Source organism: Astyanax mexicanus, chromosome 24 (assembly GCF_023375975.1).
Source record: "Astyanax mexicanus isolate ESR-SI-001 chromosome 24, AstMex3_surface, whole genome shotgun sequence".
Lineage (NCBI taxonomy): Eukaryota > Metazoa > Chordata > Actinopteri > Characiformes > Acestrorhamphidae > Astyanax > Astyanax mexicanus.
The window spans coordinates 4,786,313-4,806,429 of NC_064431.1; the positions used below are offsets into that span (position 1 = coordinate 4,786,313).

The following is a 20,117-nucleotide window of genomic DNA, read 5'->3' on the forward strand; positions in this document are numbered from 1 at the left end:
ACTCTCTCCGCTTTTAGACTCTTTGGCCCGTTTTTCTGCTTTAGAAATGCGCACTCTCTCCGGTTTTAGACTCTTTGCCCCGTTTTTCTGCGCTATAACTGCGCACCCTCTCTGCTTTTAGACTCTTTGCCCCGTTTTTCTGCTCTAGAAATGCGCACCCTCTCCGCTTTTAGACTCCTTGGCCCATTTCTGACACCTAGCGTTCAAACTTTGAATCTCACATTATAAAAATCTGCTTAACAGCGGGCCAACTTTCATTCTGTTTCTAAAATACCTCGCGGGCCGCTCCAAAAAAGGAAAAGGGCCGCAAGGGCCGTTGTTTGGACACCCCTGTTCTATAGACATGATTCATCAATAGTGTTTAATTCAAGAACTGTACATCTACAATCCAGAAAAGGAAATTTTTCTTTCCCAGATCTGACACAGAGCTGAAACCCAAACAAACCCACGCTACGCATCCTTTCAGCCTTTCAGTGCTGCTGGTGGTAATGGAGCTGACAGAACTGGGAGAGGTTTGAAGGACACCCAGCAGCCGCGGATCGATTCAGGTGTTAACAGATTAAAGCATCACACAGGAGCATCTTTTTAGCAGCTGATTAAATATTGATTAGATCTTCTGAGGCGCTTCAGCCTGATGGCTCCTGAGAGCCGTGGCTTTGATGATGCAGCGCTGGTCCCTAACCTGTTCCACAGGCCTCCACAGGCTTCAGATGCCTCAGGTTTTATTAGCATGTCCTTGATTGCGTTCTTTCAGTCTGCTGTAGATACTGTAGAGTGCACACTGTATATGGGTTAGTGTTACATAATAATATTATATGCAGGCACCATATAAATCTACTTAATTATGATATTATAAATACATCATGTTTCCAGCACCTGATTTTCCACAGTTCAGCTTTAAAGCAGAGGCAGAACAAATGTTAAATCTTACCATATACATATTGGCTTCATTTTGACAGAAGGATGGGACTGTTGTAACGTCAAAGCTTCAGCACTACTTCAACACAATCAATCCAGTGTAATGCATGAAATTACAGCTCTGGAAATAAAAATTAAGAGACCACTTCAGTTTCTGAATCAGTTTCTCTGATTTTGCTTTTTATAGGTTTATGTTTGAGTAAAATGAACATTGTTGTTTTATTCTATAAACTACAGACAACATTTCTCCCAAATTCCAAATGAAAATATTGTCATTTAGAGCATTTATATGCAGAAAATGAGAAATGGCTGAAATAACAAGAAAACAAGTTCATATTCATAAAGTTTTAAGAGTTCAGAAATATATATTTGGTGGAATAACTACTGCAACTTTTTAATTACAGTTTTTAATGCATCTTGGCATGTTCTCCTCCACCAGTCTTACACACTGCTTTTGGATAACTTTATGCTTTACACTGCTGGTGAAAATTCAAGCAGTTCAGTTTGGTTTGATGGCTTGTGATCATCCATCTTCCTCTTGATTATTTTCAGAGGTTTTCAATTTGGTAAAATCTAAGAAAATCATCGTTTTTAAGTGGTCTCTTATTTTTTTCTCCAGAGCTGCATATGCACTAAAAGAAATCAGGCATGATGATGCCACAGCCATCATAAAATCACACTCAGCAACACAAAACATAGCAACTTGCTCTTATAGCCTACAACAGCAGCAGCAGCCTGTGGAGAATGACTACTAATAATCACTAATGGTGAGTGAGAGGTGGGAGGACACTTCCAATATGCAAATAGCCTGACCAACATCAGGTGGAGCCCATTTAACTAAAGAGTCAAACTGTGCATGTGCAAAGTAGTGCAGAGTAGTTGGGTTAACCTCAACTTGGGTTCAACTACAATGGGTAAATTTAGACAACGCAGATTTTTTTATTTTATTTAGTAGATTGTTTCAGACAGCAGCAGAGTGATCAAGATAATCTAGCTGTGAATTCTGTGACTGAAATATCTGCAAGATGTTCTTCTTCATATGCTAGGCGTTTCCTACACCTCTATCTGTTGCTGGTAAGCATGCTTTATCTAGACGAGTAGCGAAGTCAGTCGACGGTCTTGCGCCGTTTGTTGCGCGTTGGTGTGAATTTGCAGGCGCTGTTCTAAAGAAGTGCAGGCGTTGCCACAAAACGAAAGCTTCCGAGTAATCAAAAAACCCGAGCGTTCACTTTTGGAGGAAATGGTTTATTTGTGCCGGCAATCTTGCCACCGGATGACAGGAAACTGTAACCTGAGATCAATCAGCACTTTGTCTTGGTAGCAGCTGAGGTAAAGACCACATCCCACTATGTACTTTTTTTTTTTTACATCTTCAATGAAAAAGTTTTCTGCACAGGAATTGACTCACACTGCTTTACCACATTAGCTAAGAATGTGGTGCACTGTACTTGTGCTCGTGCTGTTTGGCCATGTGTTCGCGTAGATAAGCGGCTGTGTTGTGAATGTAGTATTACTGGAGGCTTCCACTAGAGGCCTCCACTTACGACAGCTGTAAGGATACATCATACAGGTGTGGACAGCCTTTTAATCGTATTAATGCATAATCATGGCACCTGTTTAAGGATATGGAAGTCCAACTCTTCAACAAAAACAGCCAGGGCAATCAGGGCACGCGCTAAGGCTAGACCCCCATGCTGTGGAGATCTGTGCAAGCACAGCAGCCATAACAAGCTAAAAAATCTTTTTTTTTTTTTGCAAAATGGAGAAAAATGCTACAAACTCTTCATGATATTTTTATCAGACTTTATCAGTGAGGTAAAATCTGTTTCTGTAACAGTAATTGTACCTTCAGTTTCCAATATTTTGGGCTCTCCTCATTAAAACAAATAGGAGACTAGTCTTACATGACTGGAAATAGCCACAGAGTAAACTAACTTGCCAATAAGAACTGGCTGGTAGCCTTCCTTTAAAACTTTATTTTAATGATGCTGAGAGCTGCACTGCCCCCTAGCATTTTTGTGGGTGCTGCAGCTTGTGTATACTTTGCTTTAATTTCTGAGAAGATGATCAATTGATGCAACAAACAGACTCAACATACAGTACACTTTACATTATACATTTCCAAAAGTATCATAAGCTTGCCTGCATTGAGTTTGGTGATGTGAGGCTTGGATGGAGCTCCTCGGCCACAGAAACCCATTCCATGAGTATCTCTACACTCTACTGTTGTTTACCTAATCTGAAGCTACATGAAGTTTGGAGGTCTATAGAGATTGAAGTTGGGGACCTCTAGACACTATAAGCCTCAGTATGTGCAAACCATGCTCTGTTGTTTTACACTGACAGTCGCTGTCGTTTCCAGTCTCTTCCACTGTGTTATGATATCACTGACAGTTGGCTGTGGAATATTTAATAGTGAGTAGTGAACTTTTAGTTCGACTTTTAGTTAGACAGTCTGCATAACTAGCTGCTGCTTTTATTGCACACCTGTGGACATGGAAGCGATTAGAACCTGAGTTCTGTGATCTGGATATGTTAGATAAAAAAATACAGCTCAGGAAAAAACAAGAGACCACTTAAAAGTGATGGGTTTATTTGATTTTACCAAATTGAAAACCTCTGAAATTCAAGAGGAAATACATAAAGAGGAAGATGGACAATCACAAGCCATCAAACCAAGCTAAACTGTTTGAATTTTTGCAACAGGAGTAAAGGCATAAAGTTATCCAAAAGCAGTGTGTAAGACTGGTGGAGGAGAACATGATGCCAAGGTGCATGAAAACTGTGATTATTCCACCAAATATTGATTTCTGAACTCTATAAATGAAACTTTATGAATATGAACTTGTTTTCTTTGCATTATTTAAGGTCTGAAAGCTCTGAATCTTTTTTTGTTATTTCAGCCTTTTCTCATTTTCGGCAAATAAATGCTCTAAATGACTATAATATATATACATATATATATATTTAAATTTGGGAGAAATGTTGTCTGTAGTTTATACAATAAAACAACAATGTTCATTTTACTTAAACGTAAACCTATAAATAAACTACAGACAACATTTCTCCCAAATTTCAAATAAAAATATTATAGTCATTTAGAGCATTTATTTATTTATATTATTGATTTCAAATTATGACAAAGCATAGAAGTATTATATAGATCTTTAAATAATGATTCTTTAAATTTTAGCTTGAATAGAAATTCAAGAAAACTGATCACTGTTTCAGCATTTTAGCTCGTCTTAGCTGGAAAATGCCACATTCCTGTCCTTCCTGTGTGGATAAATCTACAGCACTGCTTTTGCCACAGGGGGGCACTGAAGTGAACTGAGGTTTCCCTATAATTGAACTTAAGTTTATAACTTAAAGGTGCTTTATTCGACATTTTAGACACTAATAAAGCAGCAAATAACAATTATATGTAATTTCTATGTAAGATGTGTAGTGGAGTAAAAGTATCCTAAGCACAGAATCAGAGGCACACCCTCAAAAAAAAAAAAAAAAAAAAAAAAAAAAAAATGGACCGCAAATGGCCCGCGGGCAGTAGTTTGGACACCACTGGTGTACTAGTTACTACTACTAACTAATGTATGAATGTGAAGTGTGTAGTATAGATAAAAGTATAAAAGTTCAGTATATTAAAATATCCATGATACATGGTCTGAATCAGTATGGTAACAATTAGGGGTGTATGTTCGGTATGTTTTCAGTACATTTTCGTATGTTTTTAGTACATTTTGGGTAAACAAAATTTTTTTATTTACCGAAATATTTTTTGAGAGAGAGAGAGAGAGAGAAATACAGTTTTATGTGGTTTTATGTAAGAATTAAATCACAGACAGGCCTTCTAGTTGCTAGCATACCATTCAGCCTGATGTGTGGTAAATAGTGTAGAGTGTAATAATGAACAGGCACATACAAGTACAGCACTCTCTGTAGCCTGTAGGTACTGCATAACCAGCCACATCTGTTCCAATTAGCTAAATATGTTTTACAAATCTGCTGCAATTCAACAGGAGTAAAAAAGATGATTAAACATTAATACATGTCTGAATTAGTAAATGGAAACAGAACAGAACACCATATTTGTCTATAGCTGAATAATTCTGTACATGGAACAGCCAATCATGAGCCTCAGCACTGTTGTCTTAATAGTAAAAAAAAATTAAGCAGAATCAAAACAGGGATGCTTTTCCCAAAACGTTCATAACAGCTAACTAAACCCCTTGATTTTAGCTGACTCCACCCTCAACTCAAGCTAAAAAAAAGGAAGGAGTAGTTTGGAAGGGGCACTAGGTGATGTATGGGTTTAGGGGCGGGGCAGGAGGGAGAAAGAGTCATAAAAAGTGTATCCATCATAGACTGTATATAGCTGGACAGAGCATCGTCTCTTAAAAGTGAAGCCACCACAGGTCGGGCGCCCCCTGCTGTTCGGCTGCAGAAAGCTGTGTAACCCCACCCATTCCCATAGGTTTCAATGGCAAAACAGACAACATTCAATCACGTTTTTTTCTAATATACTGTAATTCTACCTCCATTATTTAAATGCAGCAGCTAGTGTAACCTCTGCTTATATTGTTAAGTTTAATATCCCCACAGAATTCGGTTTTTAAAACGTTATTCAGCTCTATTCAAAAAAGGTGTGGTTATGGTAAAAGGGCTGGTTATGGGCGGGACCAATAACAGACCGTCAGCTCCGCTCCGCCCCGCTCTGCAGCCTGTGACCGCGAGGCAGCCCTCGGGGCGGGGTTATTTAAATGAGTAGGCTGCTCTCCACAGTCTTTCTCCCTCCTCTGGTCTCTACTGCGCAGAATCAGGTGGCAGGATCGCCAACATGGCGGAAGATTTTGGCTTCATTTTCATTGAATGAATGGGAACGGAGACACGGCGTCCATCTTTTTTACAGTCTCTGGTATCCATATATTATCGACAATATCAAAAAGTTTTTAAAGTTTTTTAGCTACAATTATTTATTTGTTTTGTGTTTTTTCATCCCTATACTGAAACTTGGTTCAACATAGCTTCTTCAATGTCACAAGTTTTATTTTAATCTAGTGTTGCATTAATTTTTTACCAAGATCTTGCAGCAGCATTGGGGACGGTAGTCTGACCTCTGCACAAAGCAGCTCTTCTCCATCCAGCACAGGGATGGGCAACTTCCATGATGGAGAGGGCCACATTTTTTTCAGCATGACCATTGGAGGGCCACATGACCTCGCACTTCAAATAATTGAATATGAAAAACGCTACAATTATTTTCAATAAGAACAAATTTTATATGAATTTATATCTGTATGTTTACAGCACCAACATTTATCAACAACTATTTTCTGCATATTAATGCATTTTAATATGGCAAAAGACAAACCGTTTGCTTAAAAAAAGTGCAAAAAGGAAGTCCTTCATATCAAAGAACAAAAAGTTTGCTTAAAAAACTGATTGCAAATACAGTAGTTCCTCTGTGTAAAATAAGTTCATTATAACAAGTCCTTCATAAGCAACAAGGACAAAACATTTGCTTATAAAAGTGCAAAAGGCATTTGAACTCATTTATAACAAAGAACAAAAAAGATTTAAAAACTGATTGCAAATAGCTCATTCAATAATAGCAGAAAACTAGACCACAGAGGCCCAACATTTATTGAAGCTAATGAGAGAGCTGTGGTTTGGCCTGCTGGCTCACAATGGACTGGATGTCAATGTCAATTTTCGTGGTTGTTTGGCAGCGCCCTCTAGCGGTCAAAAGTAGAATTACGTTTTTCTTTTGTTTTGTTTTTTTAATTATGAAATTATTTTTTATCTATTCGCGGGCCGCACTGAGTGATGACGAGGGCCGTGTGCGGCCCCCGGGCCGCCAGTTGCCCATCCCTGATCCAGCACATCCCAAAGATTCTCAATGAGGTTAAGGTCTGGACTCTGTGGTGAACTCTCTCAATCCATGTGTGAAAATGATGATCTCATGCTCCCTGAACCCTGAACTCTTTCACAATTCCAGCCCAATGAATCCTGGCATTGCTGTCTTGGAATATTCACCGTGCATATCCATTGATGGAATAACCTGGTCTATATTCAGTATATTCAGGTAGTCAGCTGACCTCATTCTTTCAGCACATACTGTTGCTGAACCTAAACCTGCAGACCAACTGCAGCATCAACCAACCCCACATCATTTACTTACTTAAATCTAAATATTTCTATATTACAGGTATCACCTTTATTTAGCTAGGTTATCAAAAGGATCACTGAGGGTGACTTTTTTCATTTTAGCTGGACGCTGGAAAAGGACTGAGCATGTGGGAGCGTATCATTAGCCAAGCGGGGGGAGACAGACTGTGTTTAGTCATAAACTGACAAAAATGAACGCTTTTCTTTACTGTTTAATTTCTTTTATTTTATTATTGATAATGTAAACTAATTATAACGTCGTTTATTATTTAGTGTTTGTATTTCTGGTTAGTTGTCCCCCCCTCTTCAGGGAGTTGGTTTGCTCCGTTGCTGTGCTCCGCTCCTCCCTGGACTCGGCTGCGCTCAGTCGGGGATTGAGGAGCAGCGGGAGCGGAGAGCGCGGAGCTCGGCGGGCGGACAGGCGAACAGGCGGACGGGCTGGAGCTGGCGGGTATTACCACAGATAAAACACCACCCTGACATGCGGATAGGCGGACCGGGGCTGGTTTGAGCTGTGGACCGGACCGGGACTGTGTGGAGTAAGCGGACTGAGCGCGGTAATGCTGGTTATGTGTCGGTGCGGTGCTGCTGCTGTGTGTGTGTGTATGTGTGCCGTGTTTACACAGTAACGTTAGCTAGCTTAGCTAATAGCTGTACAGCTAATTAACGTTAGTTAGCGAGCTAGTCAGCCAGGTATAAAGCGCTGAATTAAAAATAAACATGGAGATTAATAAACTAAGACCCTGCTGCTCATTCAGATGCCTGTCTTACCTAACTTATCTGTAGTTAAATGTAAACGCAGTGGCTGTGAGGAGCAGCAGGAGGATAAAGTACAGCTACAGGCAGGGAGCTGGTCTAGTAACCTAGGTTAGCTTTCTATCTAGCTAACTAACTAACTAACTAACTCACTCACCTAGCACTGTATATTAGCTTATAGCTTTAAAGACGAGTCGTGGCTGGGTCTTCCAGCATGACAATGACCCGAAACCCACAGCAAGCAACGAATCACATCATCGTTCGTATCATTAATGTACATTTTATTGCATTAAATAGGGATGTGCCATATCATATTATACGCTATAATGTTGCCAACATTTTTACATTTCAGGAACGATTTCATACCCTGAAATATCGTGCCATATCACTCACCCCTATTTATCACATTTGGCTCTGCTTTTTTGCTGTTTTTAGCAAAATAGCTATTTACTTTAGACTGTTCTTATTTCCCATTATGTATCTACCAGATACAGATTATATCTGTCCAGTATCATTTATTTTACTTAATTTTTTAAATGTACAAAGATATATAAAGAGCATTATTAGTGTCATTACTTTTGGATCACAATCTGATAAATTCTTGTATTTATTTGGTATGCCAGTTAGGAGTGTGCCATATCCAATGCAATAATTTACTAAATAAGTATTTTTTAAATTTTGTTTGTTAATGTTTTTTCAAAGCTTTTTTTAATGCTTTGTCATATCGCCAAGAGTATTGTTATCGCAAAGATACCATGAAATATCATGATAATATTTTAGGGCCCCCCCTTAGCATGAAATAATTATTTGATACAATAGACTAACAGAGCTGGATGGTTTTGGATGTGTAAAAGTAGACAGCATTAGCTTTGACGAAGCTTTGAAGACGGGTCATGGCTGGGTCTTCGAGCATGACGATGACTCAAGATACACATGTCTGTGCAGTGTAAGAGACAGAATCTAAAACATCATGATTTTGCCAGAATGGCTTATCATACCCAAGAGCTATATTAGGTGACATTGACATGAGTGAGCTGGCCAGGATTTGCACATTTTCCCAACAGCTAGCATTCATTCCTTTCAGGGAAAATGAAAGTAACTCACAGTCATGGATTGATATGACTGCTTTGTCTAATATTCCAGTTCCTTGCTTGCACTTTGTCATATTTGTCTGCTGTTAGCAGGTCAGTTGCTGTGATTTTTTTACACAGTTTAGCTAGAATTTAGCATCTACCTAGTTTAGAATCTGCACTTCCACATGGAGGAAATGGGGGCACTTGCATCAGGAAGGATCCCTCCCACCCAGCACACTCACTTCCTGTCCGGCTCCCCTCAGGCAGGAGGCTGCGGAGCATCAAGTGCAAAAGTACAAGACTGAGAAACAGCTTCATTCCAGAAGCTGTAAGACTTCAAAACTCTACCTAGCAAACCCAACACACTGCACTGACACTTTACAAGGACAATTACATATTTAAAACAACACTTTCCCTTTAGACACATTGAGACACTTTCACTTTTTATGTTACTGATATCTATTCATAATCATATGAATGTTGCCGTAGCAAATTTGCACTTTGGACTTAATGTGCTGCTACTTACCTACTCATTTATATATTGTTTATTTATCTATTTAGCTTTTTTTTTATTATTCTATTTTTATTCTATTTTATTTTGTCTTTATATTCATCTATTTTAAAGATTGCTCTTTGGGTGTAACTGGACTGTGGGAATACAATTTTGTACTCAGGTTCGTAAGGTCATAAAAAACCTGGAAAAGTTATGGAATTTGAGAATAGCAGGCCTGGATAAGTTCTGGGAAGTCATGGAAATTTGATCTACAAATATTTGTGTTTATCAGTTAAGAAAATCTATATTAAGATAACAGATATACAATCTCAATGGAGCTCTCAGAATCTGACACACATTTTATTATTTAAGATTGTGTGTCAGAATAATTTTATGCATACTATAATAAATTTCAACTGTAGTTTTTGTTTATTTTTACTTTAGTTTTATTCTCCATGTCTCCACTGATGTATGGTCATTAAAAATCTGCCTTGTAGAAACACTGTGTACCACATGTGAAATGACAATAAAATCCCCTTGAATCCTTGAAGTGTCAAGAAAATGTTTGCTAGCCAGATGTGTAGAAGGAATAGTCACAGTGTGGCTTGTTTTAGTTGAATGTGTATGTCAGTTCACCACAACCTTTCATTTTTGTGTCTCCTTTTTATTTATTTATTTTTTGTTTAGCAGGTCTACCAAAGAAACGGAAGGCAGGACAATCACAGAAACAGAAGAAGCAAGGATAAGAAGCTGAGACGGGAGTGAAAAGACAGAGGAAAGAACATTTTTCAGTCCAGCGGTTTCAGTCCATCTCTCGAGAACTTGTTAAGTAGAAGATTTCCACAACACACAGACACACACACGGCTAGGCCAGCGCTGCAGTCTTTCAGTTCTCTGAATACTGAATGTACTGGCCCCTCCATACATGCAAATGGCTTGTTGTCTGAAGGACGAGCTCCTGTGTTCGATTTGCCTGAGCATCTACCAAGACCCGGTGAGTTTCGGTTGCGAGCACTACTTCTGCCGAAAGTGCATCACAGAGCACTGGAACCGGCAGGAGCACCACGGCACGCGGGACTGCCCGGAGTGCAGGAGGACCTTCACAGACCCGCTTCTCTCGCCGAGCCTCAAACTCTCCAACATCGTGGAGAGGTACTCGGCCTTTCCCCTGGACGCCATCCTCAACGCCCAGAGGAGCTCCTACCCGTGCAAGGACCACGAGAAGGTCAAGCTCTTCTGCCTCAGCGACAAAAGCCTGGTCTGCTTCTTCTGCGATGAGCCTGCCTTACACGAGCAGCACCAGGTTACCACCATCGACGAAGCCTTTGAGGAAATACAGGTCAGTGTTCCTCCCCCACACACACAGATGAATATCAGTGCGAACAGCGATAGCAATGTGAGCTCAAGATTAGATACATCATTAGGCAGGTCTGTTCTCTGAAAATGGAAAGGCTGTGGAGTCACCATGACCTCTTTATAATAGAAGCAGCTCAAAACACCCAGAATCAAAATTGAGCCGTGTTGAACACGATGGCAAGATATACAGAGTTCCAAGGTTACTGGGATACTGAAGGTGAAGCAGCATCTTAAAATTCAGCACCATTACCATCAATATTCAGTGTCAGTGGTGCAGCAGAGGTGAGATGTTGATTTGCTCTTGCCTGTGGTTAAATATATTCATTCATTAACTCTTCACTATTTTTATCCACTCTGTGAAACAATAGAAAAGTGTGTTGCTAGGTTGCTAGATTGGCTTGGTACGTGCTGTAGAATTAAATATTTATATTTTTGTTTCATGCAGACCTTTGACTCTTTTGCTTTTTCAAATTTAAGTCATTCTTTTTAGATTTCGTGCTCTCCTGCGTCTTTGCCTGTTCTCCTCCACCAGTCTTACACATTGCTTTTGGATAACTTTATGCCTTTTCTCCTGGTGCAAAAATTCAAGCAGTTGAGCTTGGTTTGAAGGCTTGTGATCATCCATCTTCCTGTTTTTTTTTCAAGCTTAACATATTTACTTAAAGATATGAGCTGTACAGGGCTGGCATAGTAACATAAGCTGTGCTACCTTTGCCTTAGCATTTGTTTGTTTACCGAAAGACCGTCTGCCTTTCACTGTGTAAATATCAAATCACATGTGATCTACTGTGGGTTTCTGTGGTCTCGATTTGGTTTAAGAAGGCCACAACTGCAAACACCTATGCAGCAGACATCATTTATGGTGTTTATCAAGATTATCCAGCACTGTGATTAGTGATACCCTAACAGTGATGCAGAACTACTGAAACTCATCTTGTAGGAGATTATATTAATTATGGAAACTGTGGGTCTAACAGTGCATTTGCAGTGCAGCTGATAATGTCATTGTGAGTTTTGTCAGTGTGTAATACCTACCGGTACATTAGTTTAAAAATACTTTAGAAGTTGCTAAGCAGATCTACTCTTTGAACAGTGCCTTCTTATCTCAATAGGCTGCTTTCACTTTGGTTGTTCCAGCTTGTAGCTTGAAGTGAGGTCTGATAAGAAACCAGACACTGACATTTCCTATGTTTTGACTAGGGATGCATGATGAAATTGGAATTATATCAATATCGGCTTTGCTTTTTTAAAATTATATATATTTGTAATCTTTAGCATAGGTGTAATGTAATTTTTATTTTATTATCTTTAATAGATGTGGTGTTTTATTTAACCTGTTGATAAAAAAGAGGGTTTAAAGCTGTGATCAGTCAATGTCATTTTTTAGTATTGTGATATAACATTTTGCCATGTTGCCCTTCTCTATCAGAGCGTGATTGTGTACACTGAAGGCAATGGCTTTTCTACTGTTTATTAGGGGTGGGAATCGATTACTATCTCACGATTCGATTCGATTCCGATTTTGGGGGCCACGATTCGATTCAAAATCGATTTTTGATTCAAAACGATTTGAATTATAAATATTTCTGCTTCTGGCTTATGAATCGTATTGAAAAAAAACCCTCCATAATATACACTGGTCCTGGAGCAAGTAATGTGTTACAAAAACAATAAAATGTGCAGGAATGTGGGTCCTCAGTGACAGAGGAATCACTGGGATATCACAATGACGTTAATGAACAATAAATACATAAATAAATAACACTGCTTTATTACCAGGCTACTAGCGGTGGTGTGTAGGTGACGCTGCTGGGCTGATGTGATGATAGCAGTGGAGCGCTAAAGTTCAGGAGCAGCTGCTGATTAACTAGTTAATTTAAGGTGGTTGTATTTCTTCAGAAAGGGGGCAGGAGGTGGAGAAATTAATTCATATTGTCCATTCCTTAATTCCTCTGTGATGAGGAGCTGAAATTAGCTCTGATTAGCTTATTGTTATTTTTCCGTTCCGCCTTAAATGCTGCAGCCCGCTGCCACCTGTAGCGTTATTTAAGGTGGAACTGGAAAGTTAGCTAGTTAGCTAGCTAACAGTTACTGAAACTAACTACTAGCGATCTTTTTTATGCTTGTTATGAAGCATTCTGCCATAAAACATTGAAACTACACGTTAATCTAAGGTAATATAGTGCTTGTTCTGCCATCTTACCGGTGATTCTCAAACACCTACGCTCTGTGTGTGTCTGGAAGATCTCCAAAGGGACAAGCGCTATCGCCAGGGTTGCCAGGTCCAACAAAAATACCCAGCCCAAAATCAGTCTAAAACCCGCCCCTCAGAATCGATTTTGGGACATTTTAAATCGATTCTGAATCGTAGTAAATGAGAATCAAGATTCTTATGTGAATCGATTTTTTGGCACACCTCTACTGTTTATATCGATACATCATATTGACCCAAATTAAAAAAATATACTGTAATCTATATTTTGGGCATTTTATCCATCCCTAAGCTAAAACGTATGGAAAATAAATGTTACATTTGTTTGTAAAGTTAAATTTGGGGTGTTTAGTCTCTCTGTAAGTTATATTTATATATAGTACTGCATCTAAAAAAGGATTACATTAAAAAAATTACTTTATTTCAGTAATTCAGTTAAAAATTTAAAACACATATAGATGTATATGAGTGATGTATTACACACAGAGTGGTCTATTTTACGCATTTATTTCTTCTATTGGTGATTTTTATGGCTTACAGCTAATAAAAACCCTAAATTCAGTGTCTCGGAAAATTAGAATATTATATATTAGACCAATTGGCAATTTGTGTGCCAAGTCCTGCTAGAAAATAAAATCTGCATCTCCATAGAAGTTGTCAGCAGAGGGAAGCATGAAGTGCTGTAAGATTTTGCAAGAAAACACTGCACTTTGGACTTGATATAACATAGTGGACCAACACCAGCAGATGACATGGATCCCCAAACCATCAGGTATATACATATATAAATATATATATATAAATATATAAATATATATATATATATATATATATATATATATATATATATATATATATATATATATATATATATAAGCACCCATAGTTTTGACCTTATGTAAGGTTTTGGCCTTCTGACTGTAGTTTCTGTTGTTAGAAAATTGAACTCTTTGAAGAAGGAACAAGGCTTCTGGGAAAGGCTGTTTCCAGCTGAAGAAGCATACGCCCCAGGCACTTTGACTCATATTGCTAATATGCATAGGCAGGGCCTGGAATTGCTTTTTAGGCTGATCATCTCCACTGTTTTTATTGCACTGCCAACAAATGATAAAATGATGAAATAGTGAAGCCTCCTTACAGTATATGAAATGCATATATCACTACAGCCGTGCAGAATGTAACATAATAATGTGGAATTTGTATTATGCATATTTTGTTGCGTAGGGTCTTTGCAAATTGGAAAATGTAGTGCTGGCTGTTTAAAGAGTGTTTTCACTCTGTTAAAACTACAGTAGTTGTAATTTTAAAGTATTCTTCTGATGATGAGGAGGTCAGCGGTGTGATTGGAGTGGCACAGCATCAGATTGAATCATTGTGACCTAATTTAAAGCAGGAGCATGTTCTGGTTGTAGATGTTAGTGGTGAATATTGAGAGAAGTTGAGAATTGAGTGAATATTCTGGGGTGCTACACGAACAGGATGATTCGGAACTGCGTCTGAAGCCGTAGGAGGTGAGCAGAGTGAGCTGAGTGATATTAAGAATTCTGGGAGTTTAAAGGAACACTTGTATTCACAGGGAGTCTGTAGTGGTGAGTGTATCGAGGAGGTGCTAATTCCTTGTGTTTTCTAACTTCACTGCTACTCCAGTCCCAGCTGGCAGTGCGATGCGTGATTAGTCATGGTATTGCCTTTGCTCTTGCACTGGAAAACACTTTTTGAAAGCTTTTCTTAGGTGCTTATATGACTTCTGTTAAATAATAATGTATTTAAAACTATATTCCAAGATTCCAAGATAATGAAGAGGCTGCTTTAAAAGTGTCATAGAATAGAAAACTGTATCTTGATTAGAGCTGCAACCCAATGATTTACTTAATGATGACAAATTTTATTTTTCAGATTGTTCGATAAGTCTTTTTTTCTTGCGAGTCCTGTTCCTTGCTTTCTCTATTGCCTTAAAACTATAGAAACAGCTGTTTTTAGGATTTAATCATCTTTTAATGTGAAATGCTCTTATGTTTTGTGAGTAAAAACAAAAAAAGTAATTTGTTGTGTTTAGTCACTTTTGGTGACCAGCTGAGTTTCCCCTGTTGCATTTCTAGTATTAGATGGCGCTCCTACACTCCATCACTCCTAGGGTGATGATGATCAGCATAAGGCATCTGTGAGCTGATGTATCAGAACCGAGTCGCTGCGCTTTCTTCCGAGTGTTAGCACTGTGATGCTACTTGGCAATGCTGCATTAGCAGGAGTTTGAAAAGAGGCGGAGTTTGACTTCACATGTGCCGGAGGGGGCGGGGGGAGGGGGTAGAAATAGAAATAAAATTATTAAATATAAGAAGAAACAGATTGTTTGCTTACTATAAATAATAATATAAAAAAAGTAATATAAAGCTTATATTGTCTTCGTCTCTTGTCTTGTGTTGTCATTGTCTTTGTCTTTGTCTTGTCTTCGTCTTACTTATGTTTGTTGTGTCTTGTTGTTTTGTACATTTAGTGTCTCCCACTCTTTTAGATAATATATCTTATTTCTTTTTACTTATTTATATATCTATTTCTCCCCCACCACTACTGCACCTTGTTTTTGTCTTATGGATGTCTGTTTGTGTCCCTGCTGTATTGTACCCATAGTGTCTCCCATTCTTTCTTTTACTATATCTATTATCTTTACCTGCTGTAAAATTGGGAAGGAGAGTAACGTAATTTCAATTCTCTGTATGTCCTGTACATATGCAGTATTGACAATAAAACTACTTGACTTGACTTGACTTGTTAGTCAAGATTTGAGCTAGAATTTAAATTAAGCAAAAAGGCTTGAAGCTTGTAACATCAGTGTAGCCAAAGTAATCCCCTTAACCAAGCTTTATTTATTGTGTAAAAAATGAAACTTGAGGTCCTTTACCAACAGCAGAGTTGGGGTAGTTACTCATAAAAGGAATCCAATACAAATTACTAATGGGATTACGTATTACCGGCTGGAAGAGGTAATCTCTGTTCATTAAATTCTGGTTTATTAAACCCACACAGATCTCCACCGCTATGAAAGAACAAGAGGGAAAGAACAGCTGCCTCTATTGTAATGCTTACATAGCTGTTCCCGAATGAAAATCCAATCAGGTCTGCTTAGGTGTGGTCGGAGCTCAGCGCTGGGATTTTCAGCCATGAGTTTCATATTGGCCTGATTAGATGCTTCAGCAGATTGCTCGCAGAGTTTGCGGCGCTCGTGCTGCGCTGGTCACATCCACTAAGTTGTGTAGTCAGCTATCATAGTTACTTTACAAGCTGGCAAATTACTTAGAAGGACGGACGTGGATAATGTAGATATGTAGTTTGTGTTAAAAATGCTTAATTTTTTTTTTTATCTGTGAGGTGAGAGTGCATTTATTAAGCATTTTATGTATTATTTGATGTACATATATAAAGGCTGTAACTTTGTTTGGGGTGAATAATACTAGTGCGATGTCACTTAAGGCAATTAAATAAAACACATCATGTTGCAATGTTTTGTTGTCTCTGTGTCTGTGTGAGTGACAGGCTGCTGCTGCCCTGAGAAGTGCGAGGGGGAGCGGGAGCGTGTTTATAAGTTAGGTTTTGAGTGCACAGCTATGACTCAGCTCTTCATCAATCCAGACGCTTAATTTGGTGACATCATGGGCCCTGCATTGTGTAATATCGTGATATATATATATATATATATATATATATATATATAGTCGGAAAAAAGAACATATGCAGTGTAAATTTTTTCCAATATCAGGCAGCCCTAATCAATACCCAGATGCTGTTTTCCAAAGCTGTTATTTTGGCTTAGAATGAAAGTCAATGTTTTACCATTTGTAAAGGGTCATGGGAGAAAAATTGCCAGCTTTAAAAGACTACAGTATCTCCAATAGAGGGTGATTTTCTTAAATACTTAAAACATGTGTGTGCCAAATTTCTGCTCTGTTTCTTTGAAAAAGAAATTGCAACACTAGCTCATTCATTCATGTGCATTTAAGATTGCCACAGAAGCTTACTAAATTTAAGTCAGTCTCTAAACAAGGGGGGAAAAACACATGGTCACCATAGTTAAGTTTAGCAATTTGGAACATCTGCAAAGTGTGCTGCAAAATTAAGATCTTGAGATAATTTGCTCAACTGTTTGCACAGAACAAAAGGTATTAGCCCAACTCCTGAACAACAACCCTGCACCATAATCCCTCCTCCCCCAAATGTAACACTATGCTCCTCAGCATTCCCTGACCTTGCTATTAACTACAAAATTACTATAACCATGTTATTTTACATGGCATATCACTTTGTGGCTGAGTCACTGTCGTTCCCAGTCTCTTCCACTGTGTTAAAATATCACTGACAGTTGGCTGTGGATTATTTAGTAGTGAGGAAATTTCACGACTGGACATGTGCTGCATCCTATCACAGTATCACAGTGCTGGAGTTCACCTTTTTTTTTTTCACTAATTATTGTAGAAGCTGAATTCAGTGACTTGGATGGGTGAGCAAATACTTTTGGCACTAAAGTGTATCTCAGTTCTGAACTCTCATTAAAAGGGCAACACTAAATTGTGCTTTTACCAGTAATAATAAAATATAGAATTACTATAGGTTTTTCCATTCTTTCTTTTTATTTTTTAATATTTAATTATATAAAAATGCAAACGTGAACTTCAAGCCTGACCTTTAATCCGTCATTAGCACTTCCCAGTGCCCAATTGTGACACCAAACAACACTAACCAGTGAGACAGAAGCGTGAAATATGTCTGAATGCATGTAACCTGGGTGAATAATTAATTGGAGCAACATGCCACAGTTGTCAGATAATTTGCAGCAGTTTCTTTGGAGACGCTCTCCAAGGAGAGATTTATGGAGCACTTTTTTCCTTTCCTCGGCTTTTGAGACGCTCCAGTCAGAGGACTGGGCTCTTTTACAGCACTTCAGAGAGCTGAAAGGTAGGCACTGAGGGCCTTCATCAGAAACAAACATTCCCCATGAGGAGCCAGGCACACGCTAGTGCCAAATGTGCACTTTAAACCACAAAGAGCAAACTGCCAGGGAATTCCTGAACAGCTCTTGGCTGCTAATGAGACTGTTTATCGCTGCCAAACTGGAAGTTGTGCTGTAAGTTTGAATGCTGTAAGTTTTGTATATCGTTTTGCTGTCCAGTTAAAACAGCAGCTTTACAAGAGAAATAAGAGAGTAAAATCCCTCCTAACTTCTATTTTTAAAAAAAATGTTCTCCATTATTTACAAGGATCATTAACTCAAACCCACTCATTAAGACTCCCCCTATCACTAGACGCAGCATTGCCGAGTAGCATCGCAGCGAGCTCGGAGGAAAGTGCAGTGACTCAGTTCTGATACATCAGCTCACAGACGCAGCCTTGTGCTGTTCCACATCACAGTGATGAGGGGAAAAAGCGCCATCTACTGTACCCACCCAGAGAAAGAGCAAGACCAATTGTGCTCTCTCAGGGCTCCGGCAGCTTTTTACTGCAGATTTTTCTACACTGGGTTTTGTACTGGAGATGAAGAACTTAAATTGCAAAAGTAAAGAATAAAATATATTAGAGGATTTTCATGCGTTTAAAATTATATATATTTTTTTGATGTATTCATTTCTTGAAAAGAATATCATCCATTAAAATTTAATATTTTAATTACAGGGTTAAATGTAGTTTTAGTACAGATTTGATTGTGAATGTGGTGAATCTGCTGTAAAGCATGGTAGTGCATTACACTTTGCTGTATGTAGAATGCTGTGCTGTTTCTGACCCAGTCGGATGAACAGCGATTGTCTAAGCATCACTTTTCCTTTGAGATATTTTGCATTTTTGAAAGAGTGTGTGTGTGTGTGTTTATATGTGTGTGTGTGTGTTTGTGTGTTTCTGTGTCTGTGTGTGTGTGTGTGTGTGTGTGTGTGTTTATGTGTGTGTGTGTGTGTGTGTGTGTGTGTGTGTGTGTGTGTGTGTGTGTGTGTGTGTGTGTGTGTGTGTGTGTGTGTGATGAATAATTGAAAGCACGGGTCTCCATTTTTCCTTCCCAGCTTTAATTTACACAAAATGACATGCTGTTCACTTGGTAGTACATTTGTGAGTGCATAAGTGATGATTAGCACTGGGGCATGGCTAATGCTTGTTCTACAGCCATTTAAAAACTCAGGCTATTGCTGACCTTAGCTTATTTAGCTTTAAATAAGGCTTGCTATAGTTTGTCAGCTTAAAAAGAATTTTGGCCTACATTAGTTTTGATGTGATGTTATTTAGTGAGAACAGCCTAGCTCAGGTGTTTTGTGTGTTAATACACAGACAGATTTTATGTGGAGTATTTTTTGGACTATAAGAGGCATCGGATTATAAGGCAAACTATCAATGAGTGTCTATTTTTATACATAAGGCTCACCGGATTTTTATATTATAAGGTATAATATATATATAATATATATATATATATAATATTAAGGTACAGTGATGTCTCCATGTTTTCCTCGCCTGGGTGATGGTGGGGGGTTAATTTAAATTAAGTAAAGGTAAGCTAAGTAAACAAAACTGTAATTCTTAAAAAAAACACAGATTTCTCTCCTAAAACTGTTTATTTGTGTGAGTAAAGTGCTTTTATTCATTTACAGTAAGCTTAGATTTCCAGATTTTCACTAAGGCTGGGTGCAGCAGCATTAGCCTTAGCATTAGTGGCTAATCGCTAGTAAATTCTGCCCAACAGCACTAAACTGAGAAACCATGAGTTTTCTGATAAGCCAGGAAAATTTTAGCTAGTGGTTCGTCCCACGTGGGTCGTTTAAACACGGTAAACATGCAGACTACAGTTTATATACTCACCTCTGAATGAAGAAAAAAGAGCTAGCACTTAGTGTGGTTAGCGGCTAATGCTAAGGCTATTCCAGTCTAGATGCTGGAGAGCTAAACTGAAACTCCTGTGTACTCCTCTGTATACTTTACTGCTCCTTAATACCTGGCTGGTAGAATTCATACCTAAGGCGCGGAAAATTATAAGGCCCACTGTCGATGTTCTGGAAAGTGAAAGGCTTTTAAGTGCACCTTATAGTGCAAAAAATACGGTATTCAGATGCACTTGGCCGCAGGAAATAGTTGAATTGGTCTTGTTTCATTCGTATCTTCTTTTTTCTGT

At 38.5% G+C, this 20,117-nt stretch overlaps 1 protein-coding gene across 5 annotated transcripts in view; it reads left to right on the forward strand.

The window, feature by feature from the left end:
* Window positions 1–7,433: 7,433 nt before the first annotated feature.
* Window positions 7,434–20,117, forward strand: part of LOC103025797 (E3 ubiquitin-protein ligase TRIM62) — a 76,011-nt gene continuing 63,327 nt past the window's right edge. Inside the window, exons 1-2 of one of the 5 annotated variants that reach the window (XM_049471662.1) lie at window positions 7,434–7,643; window positions 10,096–10,747. In XM_049471662.1, the coding sequence (XP_049327619.1) occupies window positions 10,334–10,747 (414 nt within the window). In that variant the 5' untranslated portion in view covers window positions 7,434–7,643; window positions 10,096–10,333. Of the gene's footprint in view, window positions 7,644–7,731; window positions 9,244–10,095; window positions 10,748–20,117 lie in introns of those variants that run through there. The other 4 variants (XM_007251435.3, XM_049471663.1, XM_049471664.1 and 1 more) reach the window with 4 other exon arrangements.